Source organism: Sciurus vulgaris, assembly GCF_902686455.1.
Source record: "Sciurus vulgaris genome assembly, chromosome: 2".
Lineage (NCBI taxonomy): Eukaryota > Metazoa > Chordata > Mammalia > Rodentia > Sciuridae > Sciurus > Sciurus vulgaris.
Genome location: NC_136462.1, coordinates 111,739,140 through 111,753,043, shown reverse-complemented (window position 1 = coordinate 111,753,043; position 13,904 = coordinate 111,739,140). Strand labels below are relative to the sequence as shown.

General features: G+C 36.8%; 1 protein-coding gene across 8 annotated transcripts in view; it reads left to right on the top strand.

The window, feature by feature from the left end:
* The window catches only part of CSNK1G1 (casein kinase 1 gamma 1), a 165,149-nt gene that overhangs the window by 110,410 nt on the left and 40,835 nt on the right, over positions 1-13,904 (top strand). For all 8 annotated transcript variants that reach the window (XM_079125712.1, XM_079125711.1, XM_079125706.1 and 5 more), the window contains 3 exons: positions 5,412-5,563; positions 7,512-7,746; positions 13,117-13,202. In XM_079125712.1, the coding sequence (XP_078981838.1) occupies positions 5,412-5,563; positions 7,512-7,746; positions 13,117-13,202 (473 nt within the window). The remainder of the gene's footprint in view (positions 1-5,411; positions 5,564-7,511; positions 7,747-13,116; positions 13,203-13,904) is intronic.

Sequence of the window (13,904 nt, the reverse complement as noted above, 5' to 3'; positions counted from 1 at the left end):
TTTTTTCCGGTGGGAGTGGCAGGGGGAGCTCCAGGGATTGAACTCAGGGGCACTCAACCACTGAGCCTCATCTGCGGCCCTATTTTGTATTTAATTTAGAGACAGGGAGTCTCACTGAGTTGCTTATAGCCTCGCTATTGCTGAGACTGGCTTTAAATTCACAATACTCCTGCCTCAGTCTCCCCACCCCCAGCCACTGGGATTACAAATGTACATGTTTAATGTTGTTTTCCCTAGTGATACTTCCTCATGTATTTGTAATGCCCTGATCTCTTAAAAACATTGTTGAGATCAGAAGAGAAAGAGTTTAAATTTTTTTTTTTTCTTTTTGTGGTACTGGGGATTAAATCCACAGTCTTGCTGGGCAAGTGCTATACTACTGAATTACATCCCCAGCCAAGAGTTTAATTTTGGAGAAAAACTTCTATTTATTTATTTTTTTTACAAACTTAAAAAAACTTTTTTTTAGTTGTATATGGACACAATACCTTTATTTTTATGTGGTGCTGAGAATTGAACCCAGTGCCTCCCCTTTGCCTAGGCAAGTGCTCTACCACTGAGCTACAACCCCAGCCCCATTTAAAAAAAAAAAAAAAGACTTTTAAAAAAACTATATAGATAATGCAAAAGAAGAAACTTACCAAAGTTGTTCTTTCAGTGTTCTCCAGCCTGACTTTAGAAGATAGTCATCACCAATATATACTTTTGTTTTATGTTGAAATATTAATATAATTTTTATATCCAGGGATTAATGCAAGTATAGGACTTATTTAAATTTGCTTTATAGTCTAGTAATTTGATTAGTTAATTAATTAATTTTTGTGGTACAGGGAATTGAACCCAGAGCCTCAAAGGTATTAAGCAAGCACTTTACTATTTTGCTACATCCTAAGGCCCCACCCCTTTTATTTTACTTTGAGAAGTTTTTTGCAAAGTTGCCCAGGCTGGCCTCAGAAAATGTGATTTTTCTGCCTAAGTCTCTCAAGTAACTGGGATTACAGGCATGAGCCACTGTGTCCAACCATAATTTGTTGGTTTTTTTTTTTTTTAAATGAAAGGCTAATTATTAGGCAGTAATTTGATCAGATTATCAAAAACTTCAACATGGTTCTGTTTCAGTTCTCAGCCTAATGTGCATTTAAAAATATCTCTACTTAGAGTAGGTATTTTCATAGTACATTATGGAATCTTTTTAGGTAACATCTTGGATGGTAAAGAAGACGTTATCCTTGATGTGTGCTTAACCCAAGTTAAATTTATGACAGGTGAAATTAGCTATAGTGTGAACACCTCACTTCCTGTTCTGTGTGCCTTGTTATATGTGCGAACCATATGTGCAACAGGGTTTATAAGAATATGTTATTGATAGATGAAAAGGCTGTTTCATGGTAGGGAAAGTACATAAGATAACGTGTATAGTGTATATACATAACCTTGCAGTTTTGATTTATAAGAGATTTAACCTATGACTAAACTGCTTTTGTGCAGTTGACTGATTTAGGTAGGAGATCTCATTCATGTATCACTTACAGAGCAGATGAGAGATTATAAAGCCAACTTAGTTTTTGATATACCATAGATCAAAGAATCCAGTGCTTATCTACTCTGTTCAACTCTCCCACACCCATTCCCATTCCCTCATAATTATTTATAGGAAATACCTTGTCTGCCACATGTAGTTTTTGCTGCATTTAAAGCTCTGCCCTTACCCCCAGTCGTATTAAAGAATTCCACAGCATAATGTTGATTGATTTAAAAATTATCAAGCAGTGTATTAGAGATAGCTATATAAAAGAAGAGTAAAATACACAGAATTTTTTTTCATTTACATGCAGCCAGCTAATAAACCATTACTGAATGTAATCTCTGATAAAAGAGAGACTTTCTTAGTGGGCCTGTGTGTCTTTTATCACCAACACTAGCTACTTTATGGACAGTCATGTAAAAATCTAGGCACTGAATAGCACTTGTGTGGGCATTTTCTGAACAGGTAGTTCTAATAAATTAGAACTAGATCTCCCAAAGAGACTTTCATACTTGGCAGCACATTTTCTGTAATCCCTCTTTAAACAGATAAGTCTTTTAACTAACTAAAATCATTCCCTTCAGAAGGTTTTGAGTCCAGTGTTCTGATCTCAAAGAATTTCTGAAAGAGACCGGTTTGTCAGTGTTTTCTGCCCTCGTGATGTATTAGTCGTAAAACAGCTGCGCCCTTTATTTCTACTCTCTAGACACAGAGTTTTCTACCTGACAGTAGACATTTGTAGAGCTGTTTGCTTCTACTCCTAGAAATTCTGATTCAGTAGGTGTGAAGTGAAGTTACTCCGTTTTCTTTTTTTATTTTTTTTGATTTTAGAGGTATTTGTAATATGCACACTTCCAGATGAGTTCCACTATTACCTTACGTTTGAATTGGCACCACACATATTCCATATAACAAGGAGGTGAGTTTCTTTCATACTGATTTTGTGACTTTACAAAGAAGAACCTAGAAGATAACTAGAAGGAAATTCTAGCCATTAGCGGAATTTAATTTTAAAATGAACTAATTTAGCCAGGTGCAGTGGCAATCCCAGCAATTCGGGAGACTGAGGCAGGAGAATTGCAAGTTCAAAGCCAGCCTCTGCAATTTAGCAAGGCCCTAAGCAACTTAATAAGACCCTGTCTCAAAATAAAATAGAAAAAGGGCTGCAATGTGCCTCAGTGGGAGAGTGCAACTGGATTCAATCCCTGGTGCAAAAAAAAAAGAGAGGCAAAGGAATTTGCTATAGTTGGTAGCAGAAACAAATACTAGATGGACGACTCTGACTTGAGTTCTTTCTATACTAACGTCTTGGACCCTAGTACCTCTCCTAGAAATGCTCCAAAGCCACTCAGTATCTATAAGTTGTCTTGAGCATCCCCAAACCCATTGGGGACTTGTGAGATGTCAGGGTTCTTAATAAAAGTACTAATGCCACAAGCAGGACCTCCTCGTTCTTTGAAGTTCCTAGGCAGGACTTATGACTGGCATTGTTGTTACAAATTACAGACATGATCCAAAATGCTTTTGTGAATTCCTAGTAAACATGGAAACTTCTGGCAAGAGATGCCTAGATTTGATTCTAAAGATGGTTGAGAACAAGAAGATCATTTGTCTTATTTAACTCATCCTTAAGTACTGGCTGCAAGTCTAGAAAATCATGCCAGTATTTTATTTCTAAGCCGGCATGACTTTTAACTTTGTACTTTAAGAAGAGGATATTGTGCCCAGATTTGCAGTTTAGCCAATTTAAAGGGATAAGATGTGTATTAATTAGAATTTGATTTGGCTATTTAAAAAAAAAAGTTCAAATAACTGTAGCTCAGTCAAGGTAGAGATTGATTTATCTTCTAGTTAAAAAAATCCAGAAGGAAGGGAAGTCCAACATTGGCATGGCTACTCTACAGGAATGCAGGTTCTTCTGGTTTTGCTCCATCCATTCTTGGAGCTGTTACATTCTCGAGGGGTAATGGCTTCAGGATCTTCAGTGAATCACATCTCCCATTAGAGTGAGCTCCCTTAAAAGAACTTTTCTAGAATGACCCCACCTAGTGATTACTGTTTCCATTTCCTTGGTCATTTTTATTGTCAAGGGAGACTAGAAAGTTTTAACTAAGCAAGATGCTTTTTGCAACAATCAGAAGTTCTGTTATTACATGGAAACAAGGGGGAATGTATATTGGGCAGGCACCCAACAGACTGTACCACAAGTAGCTTTGAAGAATATAATATTTTATTAGAAAAATACAATTGTGGTGGCATCAAAAAGTATTAAATAGGACATAAAGTTAAAAGATCACCTAACTCCATCTACTGTGTATCTGATAAGTAAAATCAATAAATCTCTAGAGTAGTGGTTTTGCATTGGATTTCTCAGCAGGACTCATTGGTAACAGCTGTTAGATTTTGTGTGTTTTAAATAAACTGAAAAAAATGACTTCTTTGGAATGACAGGGGAAAAAAAACACTTCAAATTAAATCCTGCTTCCTACAGGGAAAATGAAAAAAACCACTAAAGGTAGCAGAAGCAGAATATACTATATTAGATGATACAAGCCAGGAATGAGTATACTGAACAAAAATACTAAAGTTTAGTACTTAAGTAGAACAAGATAGACTAATGCAGTACATGAAATAGTTAAATATGTGTATATTGCTATGTACATCTTATGTAACTATAGCAATGAATCACTAACTCCAGATATATAAGACTTTCCCTGGAGATTAGGATGTATTAGATGTGCATTACTTTGCCTGTATTTCATCCCTACAAATTAGAAGAGGAATGGGAAAATGGAGAAAGTTTTGTTGTCGAAAACACTTGGAAGTAGAAACCAACAGTAATTAATACCATATATGACTGTGGACCTGGTTTACATAAATGTGTGAGATGGAAATATTTCTGTTCTATGAAACCAGATAAGTTTAGTTCTGTAGTTCATAAATACATACTGTTATCATGATGCCAGTATCATGTGATTATTGGATGCCTTATATTTCCAGTACACTTTTAGGAGGAAATTCATTCTCAAGTTGCTACTTCAGTAAGAAAGCCTAGGGGCTAGGGCTCTGGGTCAGCAGTATGCTTTGAGCCTCAGCACCACATAAAAATAAATAAAATAAAGTTATTGTATCCACCTACAATAAAAAATAAAAAAGGCCTAGGTTACGGCATCTTAAAACTGTGAATTTCAAATGTTGAGAAAACCAGTCTGGTTGTCATTTTTGTTTTTGTTTTCCTCTTCTTTTCCCCTTCACAGTTGCTTATCAGCAATGAAATGCTAAGTGTCTTGTTGACTTTTCTTCAGCTGATAGAAAACAGAGTACTACAGAGATTCCCTGTGAGAAAAGAGCCAGTTGTATTGGCTTGGGGCCAGGCTATACCCTCTCTGACTTCACCCCTTCAGTAGGAGTTCTCCATGGGGCAGCAGTAAGCTCCATGTGACTTTAGCAGTAAGGATAAGGAGTGCTAATGAAACTAGCTAATGCAACAAGGTCTATCAGCCTGGTCTTTGAGCTAAGAGCCAGACTTTGAACCTTTTATGATATTGCACTTGCAGGCATCCTTTGGGAAAAATAATCTACCCTCTGATCCAATGAGGGATCAAGGACCAGGCTCTGTTTCATGTAGCAGTAGAAATGCCTTTGGCACTCTGGTATTAAATAACTACTTATTTGAACACATTGTGCAATGACCTAGCCTTTCCCACACATTATTAGTTTCCACTGAATCTATCGTGCTCACTTTAACTTTTCCAGTAGGGTCTGTGAAAGGAAATGGAAATTTCACAAATTGCACTTTATTTATTTTTTAACTGCTAAAGCAGTTGTCTCATTCTTTGTTTTTTTGTGTCTCCCATTTTATACCTGATTTCCCCTCTGCTTTCAGGTGAAGGTCTCCCACAAGTGTACTACTTTGGACCATGTGGGAAATACAATGCCATGGTGCTGGAGCTTCTTGGCCCTAGCTTGGAGGATTTGTTTGACCTCTGTGACCGGACATTTACTTTGAAGACAGTGTTAATGATAGCCATCCAGTTGGTAAGTTGGCATTGGCATTCAAAAGGCCACTCCCCCATCCATATCCTGTGGACCTTTTGGTTATTAATTAGCTGTGAATTACTTTTTGTAGGCTAATGGCATTCTAGGAAGCTGGCTGGGGCAAAAAGGGTTAATGAAAGAGAAGTTACACTGAATCTGCAGTTACCTCTATTTTAGAATTTGTACCTTGGAGCAAAACCCTGCCCTAAACCGAAGTAATAGTATATAATTTAGATTAGGGAGAAGGATGATGATTAGGTATAGTTATACAAATTCAAGTAATTTCTTTAGTGTTTTATTTATAAATTTTAAATGTTTTGTCCTGTATTCTTCTCTCACAGTGGCATCTTAGAAGAGATTGAAGGTGTAACTCCCTGCACTAACCCTCATTCAGAGTTGTGTAACCAAGAATTTACCTTAGTTCTCTCACATTACAAACTTTGAATTGACCAAAAGGCAGCTTTTGCAGCTTCTACCAAATTATATACTGATACCAGCTACAACAACATTGCAGCTGTTCATTTGAAAAGCTTGACCGGCCTTAATGCATCTTTGTTCATTTGAAATGATGCTGGTCTTACCCATCCAGTAAAAAATTGGAAGTATTAGAAAATTTATGGGCTGTGGTTGTAGCTGAGTGATAGGACCCTTGCTTAACACATGTGAGGTCCTGGGTTTAGTCCCCAGCATGGAAGAAAATAAAATAAAATTGGCTTTGACATTTGAATCTAAATGTCTAAGCTTCCTTTTCTATACTAAGTAAGTAGAAAACTTGGTTGGTAGAAATATTTAATGCAATTTGAAATAATATTGTGATTTTATTTGAGTTATATTTACTTTTATATAAAAACTACAGTTCTATCTCTGCTGCTGACATCAGACCAGTGTTAATTTCTCTGGACTGCACTTTTCTTATCTACAACAGTGAGAGCTGGATAAGATAGGAGGTGTGGGCAGTAGGTAGATGTGACGCTGGCACCTGTCCCAGAGGCCACTAGTTGTCTGATGTCCTACCTGGGAATACTTCTCTTCCCTTAGTTAATCCCATTCATCATTTGGAAAAATGTGAGATCGTGAGGTAAATTGTACTATCATTTTAGTCAACTGTACTATTCTTTCTTTTTTAAAAAAATATTTTTTAGATGTTGATAGACCTTTATTTTATTCATTTATTTATGTGTGGTGCTGAGAAACGAACCCGGTGCCTAACATAAGCACTCTACCACTGAGCCACAACCCTAACCCCACAGTTTCTTTATCCATTCATGTATTTAAGGGCATGTAGGTTGGTTCCACAATCTAGCTATGGTGAATTGAGCAGCTATGAACATTGATGTGGCTGTATCTCCGTAGTATGCTGATTAAGTCCTTTGCATATAGGCCAAGGAATGGGATAGCTGGGTCAAATGGTGGTTCCTTTTCAAGTTTTCTAAGGAATCTCCACACTGCTTTCCAGAGTAGCTGCACCAATACCCAACTGTACTATTCTTTCTTTTCCTAATCTTGACAGTTATTTATTTGTGAAAGGAAATAGTTTTTACTTTACAAGTCAGGAAAGTAGGTGGTAAACAAGAGATGAGTTGTATTTTTATTTCAGTAATTAAAACCTTATGCTAAGGGTTGGGGTGTGGCTCAGTGGTAGAGTGCTTGCCTTGCATGCATGAGGCTCTCAGGTTCAATCCCCGGTACTGACTAGAACCCAACAGACAACGTTATGCTGAGCCAGGTACAGTGTATGCAGTACCAGCAACCTGTGTGAGGGAAGATGAGAGGATTGCTTCAGCCCAGGAGGTCAAGGCCCCGTCTCACCAAAAAAAAAAAAAAAAAAAAAAAGGGAAAAGAAAAGGAAAAAAAAAAATTTCAAAAAACTTTGCTGACAAAAGAAAATGTTTTAATTGCAATAATTTACTTAGAGTATTTCCACTTTTTTTTTCCTTTTTTCTTTTAGCTGTCTCGAATGGAATATGTGCACTCAAAGAATCTCATTTACCGAGATGTCAAGCCAGAGAACTTTCTGATTGGCCGACAAGGCAATAAGAAAGAGCATGTTATACACATTATAGACTTTGGACTGGCCAAGGAATACATTGACCCTGAAACCAAAAAACACATACCTTATAGGGAGCACAAAAGTTTAACTGGAACTGCAAGATATATGTCTATCAACACGCATCTTGGCAAAGGTGTGTTTATTTTCTGCTTCATTAAAGGGGCCAGTCATTAGAACAACTTTCTATTCTATTAACACTTTATCCCCATTGTTCATTACAACTTGTGGTATTTATCAGAAGGTAAGTGAATTTTACATCTGAGAAACTGAAATGGTAGTTGGGCATGGTGGCACACGCCCGTAACCCTCCTGCTGAGGCAGGAGGATCTCAAGTTCGAGGGCAGCCTTGGCATCTTAGTGAGATCCTGATTCAAAATAAAAAGTATAAAGGGCTGGGGATGTAGCTTAGTGACAGAGCACCCCTGGATTCAATCCCCAGTATCCACCCCAAAAGAAAAGAAATTGAAATGATAAGTTAATGACTTTCCTAAGTATCTGATTGACTACTTAACAAATTCTTAATTTAAATTATATTATGTTTCCAGGTGCTTAGTTTCTCAGTAGTGTGAGTACTTGAACTATTATAATGAGGTCATAGCATTTTAGTGAGTTTAGTAACGAGTTTGGTACTTACAGACCTATGAACCCCTATATGACGGTCCTGAAAAGGACATTAAGCTGATGTTTGCATTAAGGAAGCTTCACTAAAACAGATTTGACTTCTGTTCACTGCATAATTCTTTGAAGAAGAGATTCTGTCTTATATATTAGAAAATATATTTGGTTTAACATGAGTCTTGTATTTTAGTGGTAATTAATAATCTGTATAAATATTACTAAAAGCTTTAATCAAGACAGAAGACCTTCCTTATTAATTAGAGGAACTAGCTGAAGAAGAATATTTGTAAGAGAAGCCCAAGGAACAGTGGGAAGGCCAAACTGGCAGAGCTCTGGGCCTTATGCTAGCTTCTCAAGAAAAGCTTCTGTTTTTATTTGTTTTGTAAATCAAGCTTTCTTGAAAATTTCTATTTGGAGAGAAGATTCTTAGGTGATTAAAAGAATATGTCTGAAAATCAACATCCTAGAATATAGATATATAAACAATATTATCAGGTTCCATATTCCCTGACACAGCTAATTATATAAGGTTTTTAAATATTAATGAACTGCTACACACTAATAAGTATTTGAAGACTAATGTAACAGTCTACTAAGTTGCCTCATTAAGTAAAGTACACAGCTATTTAGATGAGAATTCTGGTGATAGTGAAGAATAAAATGACATTACAAAGTAGTGTGATACAGTTTGAAAAATCATGAGTGCTACCAGGATTTTTTTCAGTTACCACATAGAAATCCTCAGTTTACTGAACATGATACTTTAAAATTAAACTAGAAGGTTCTCTGCTTATCAGTGTCATTTCAGACAAGTTACTTAATCTTCCTAATACTTATCTGTAAAATGAGTATTACTTCAGCAGGATGTTTTGAGGGTTGAAAATGGATAATATAAATGAAAGCACCATGCCTATCTTAGTTTGTTTTCTGTTGCTAGAACAGAATACGTGGAACTGGGTAATTTATAGGAAAAGAGGTTTATATAGCTCATGATTCTGAAAGCAAAAAAGTTCAAGATCAGTTGATTCCATTTGGTTAGGGTCTCATGCTTCATCATAACATGGCGATAGCACACATGAAAGAATCAGTGAGAGTGGTAAGGGCCACATGCAAAGAAGTGAAGGGACAAAGGGGGCTAGATAGCATTATGTTCTTGGGAGAACTAATCCATTCCCACAAGAATTAATCAAATCTCAAAAGAAGGACATTGACTCCTTTAAGGCCCTACCTCCCAACACCTCTACATTGGCTACCAAATTTCAACATGAATTTTGGCAGGAACAAACAACATCCAACCCATATTAACACCTAACACAGGTCTGTTGACTGTGCTTAATATCCCCTTCTTCATTTATGACATGTAATCTTAGACTGGCTGTACCTTGTAGTAAAGTCATGGTTACTTGTTTTGGTATTGGGGATTGAACCCAGGGGTGCTTTACCACTGAGTCACATCCCCAGTCCTTTCTAGTTTTTATTTTGAAATAAGGTCTCCCTAAGTTGCTGAGGGTGGCCTCAAACTTGAGATCCTCTTACCTCCGCCTTCTCAGTTGCTGGGATTACAAGTGTCCACCACCACACCTGTCTAGTGGTTGTTTTAAGTGACACACTATAAAGGTTGTTCTAATACCTGATCCTGGGATTAACAGCTAGTGTACTGATATTATTATTCTTGTCAGGAAAGTCAAGAACAGACAAGGGCTATCCATTTATGTTTATATAAGGTACAGTGTAATGGTTAAGAAAAAGGGAACACAATCTTGACTCTTAATTGATATGCAATTTTTTAATGATAAACTTCCTTCCTTTGCCTTGGTTATCTCATCTGTAAAATGGATGTGTGAATAGTTCCTGCAGCCTAGGGTTCTGTGGGATATTGTATTTAAAAGTTTTAGCCTAGCGGCTGATGATAGTAAAATCATTCCATATGTAGTTATTATTCTTTTTGTGTGTGTATGTAATGCTGGGGATTGAACCCATATGTAGTTATTCTTTATTCAATGAGATATGTTTTTAAGTATTTACCTTAAATTAGATGAGGGTCCTTTATCTCTTGGTATGCTGCCATTCCTCCTAGAACTTCAAATTTATCTTCCTCAGGTCAGGTTCAACCTGTTACCATATTTTGTTCTTCACATTACAGAGAATACTTAAGGATGAGTATTGCTGCCTCTCCCAGGTATCAAACCAGAGAGATTTCCATAGGAACTCTGATGCTATTTTTTTAAGTTTGTTGCGTCTTTTATGTTGCAAATGACGGGAAAAAAAGACAAATGTATTGTCAAATGACGTGGAGAGAGTTGGTATTAACTTTCTAAGGGCGGACAGCAAGGGGGAAAAGCCTCAGATGTGACATTATCACATCAGATGAGTGAGCCATCTTCCTGCTGATGAAGCTCTGATTGAGACAACCCAATTTGTATTACTGAATGGCTGAAATTAGGGTGAGAACACTGGGTTACAATATCTCTTTCATTCAAGAAAATATATTTAACCTAAAATCAGGAAGGTAACACATGTAAACCAAACACATCTTTCTGATTGGTAAAAAGCAGGCCTTTATGGGGTTGAAGGGTTTTTGTTGTTGTTTGCTAGTTTGTTTGTTTTGTTTCCAACTGTAACTCCAGACAGGATCCAAAGAAGAGTTTTGCAATCTCTTCTCTGAGTTTTAGGGAGGCTTCTTTGTTAGCCTCTTAAATCACTGAGATTAAAGAATTTTGTGTCCTACTGGTCTTCTTGGTATTGAAATCATTTTTTTTTTCCTTTGAAAATAAAATATCCTCCATGAAAAAGTGAGGTCCTGTGGAAATAATGAATTGAACAGGTATGAAGTGTTCAAAGAAGTATGGAACTCTGGTTTTTACTATTTTATTGAAAAGATTTATTTATCATTCACTATTTTAGAGCTGAAAAGTGATTTTTCCAGTTACTTACACTGACCACTTTATTTTCAGTGGAGGAAACTGAGGCCCCATGTAGGTGACTTGGCCATGCTTAATTGCAGTTTAACTGGATTAAATAAATGGAAATGTGAGCCAGGATCTAGACCATTGACCTAACTTAGGAACCATTGTTTTTTCTGTTACCTCATATTCTACAGCTATTTTTTCACAGTTCTCAGGATTTTAAAGTGTTGTTATTATTTTGAGTGAGAGTGAAATGTTTTAAAATTTCATTTTATAATTGGCTTTGCTGTGAGAGAAATCTTTTTTCTATTGGCCTGATTAATGCTGAAAATGTGGAGAGTTTTGCCCTCTAGTGCTCAACTAAAATTCTACCATTTGTCTGGTGAGGTTTTTTTTTTTTTTTTTTTTAATTACCAAGGGGATTCTTGTTACAGGAAGTGGATATAAAAATGGAGAAGCGATTATGTAGGTGTGATACAGTGTGAGAAACTGCAGAGTGTGGTTTCTATCTCTGCCCTACTTTGTAGGAGGCTACAACTCACCCTTTGTATTCTTTCTGGTTTTCATTTGTGTGTCTTTCTGTTCTGTTAAACTGTTTTTCGTGTAAGTGCTTTGTTTTCAGTTATAGAAAATAATTTGTCCAAATTTCAGACAAGCTATGTAGACAGAAGTGTCTGATGTTCTTGCTTTTATTTCATTTTTTTAAAGCTCATTTCAAGAGATATATACCAACTCAGTATTATGTTATTTATTTCTCTATCAGGATGCCTCCTTTTTCTTTTCTTTTCTTTTTTTTTGGTTCTGGGGATTAAACTCAGGGCTTCATTAAGCAGGCCCTCTACCACTGAGCTATATCTTCAGCTATTGCTGTTTCTTCTTTCCATTAGTGACCACAGAAAATTACCTTTTTTTAAAAATCTGCCTGTAGAGTACTGTTCATTCTTTCTCATGCAAATTTCCCATAATTCCAGGCAGCAGTTAAGCAGGTTGCATTTCTCTATCTGGAGTTAACTGGGTGGCTTTCCTCAACTGTGTGGCAATCTTGGGTTTTACTTCCTGCACACAAAACAAAACCCTACAATCAAATCCGAACCCACAATCAAGTAGCCTCTTAAATCTTGCTTCTGTAATTTCTTTTGAGAAAGACCTTAACTTGATTCTGAAAAATAAACAAATAAAATGTCCACAGTTAACCATAATTGGCAAATTAGACATGGAGACATGTACTAGTATTCAGTTAGACAGCTAAAGAATGTAGAAGCTTTCTGAGATGAAGTTACATTTTTTAAACTATTTTCCCAAAGGAAAAAAAAGCCCAGCAACTTGTTTTAGTTAAGCTCCAAGAATGCCCACACTCTGATTTATGTTCCCATAGAGGACACCTGACTAATGAACTTTAAATTTTTAAGGTGGTTATTGGACATGCTACAAATGTAATAGGAACCAGGAAATGGTTTGTTTACGTGAAACTGAATTTTAAGTATTAATTTTAGTGATGAACAAAAAGTGCTAAGCATGTATACCAGGCATTCTACAGCTTGTGTCTTTGCAGGCCTAGCCAGAATGGACTGTTTTAACGGCTTCAGCTGCTTAATCTGCTGCTCACTTTCCCTGGTGGTAATGAAAGGGTAATTGTAGTCTATAAACTGGAAATAGCATTTCATTTAAATTATCTCACTTTCAGGCAGGTGACAGCATTGAGTGAGGGGTGGACTGCTCACTGTTCAGTGATTGGGGCTTGGTTTTAATTTAAGGTTTGCTTTTTTTACTTGCTGTCTACTTGCCAACAGATCTAGACAAAGGAAGTGCACATTGTTTTCTGGTTTTGATTTTAAATATTATTTCTGGTTTGGATATACAAGGAATTAGTAAGCAGAGTCTTTTCAGAGCAGAAGGGTTTCTGAAGGGATTACTTGCTTTTGAACCTCTTTCTGCTTTAATAACTGCAAACATAATGTGTGATCTGTCTTCCCTTTTAGAGCAAAGCCGTCGAGATGATTTGGAAGCCCTAGGCCATATGTTCATGTATTTCCTTCGAGGCAGCCTACCCTGGCAAGGACTCAAGGTATCCTTGAAAGTGTTCATTGGAGGGCTTTGTCTCTATGCAGTTGTGAAAGAAGGTGCTGCTGGCTTGGTGCCTCTAAGAAGCCCAAAAGAGAAGAATAGCTACAGAAATGAGGAGCAGGGATTAGTTGAATTAGTCTATGTTATAAATTCCCACCTGGGCTTTGGGAGCTCTTTTTGTTCACATTTGGCTTCTTTCTCTTCTTAATCCATCCTTCTTTGTATTTCAGTTCTCCATAATCTTTTTTTCTCATTCCCTCTTAGCCTTGGCACAAGTGCTGCTTTTCTCTCTGTGTTGGTATCCCTCCTACACTACCATCATGTAGCAGAAGGAGTGTTCCCAGTGTGTCAGGGAATTTCTGGAACAAATTGATGACAGCAGCTGCTACACATTTTACCAGAAAGGCTAGCAGGGGATGCCATTAAGGGGAACTGGAAAATATTTGCTCATCCTATGTAGGCTAAGAACCCACCTGTATTAAAATGAAAATCTAGGCTTAGCATTTCTGTTCAAGTGTATTATTTTGGACAACAGCCATTCCTTGCAAAACATGTAGAGTTTGATTAGACTTCCATAAGAAGGGGTCAGTAGAGTGCATATGTTTCAGTTAACTTTTCATTGATAAATTCTAAGCATTATGATTACTCTTTGCTTCTGGCTATTAGACTAGGGAATGGTGAGCTAAGCATCTTAAGTCCCTTT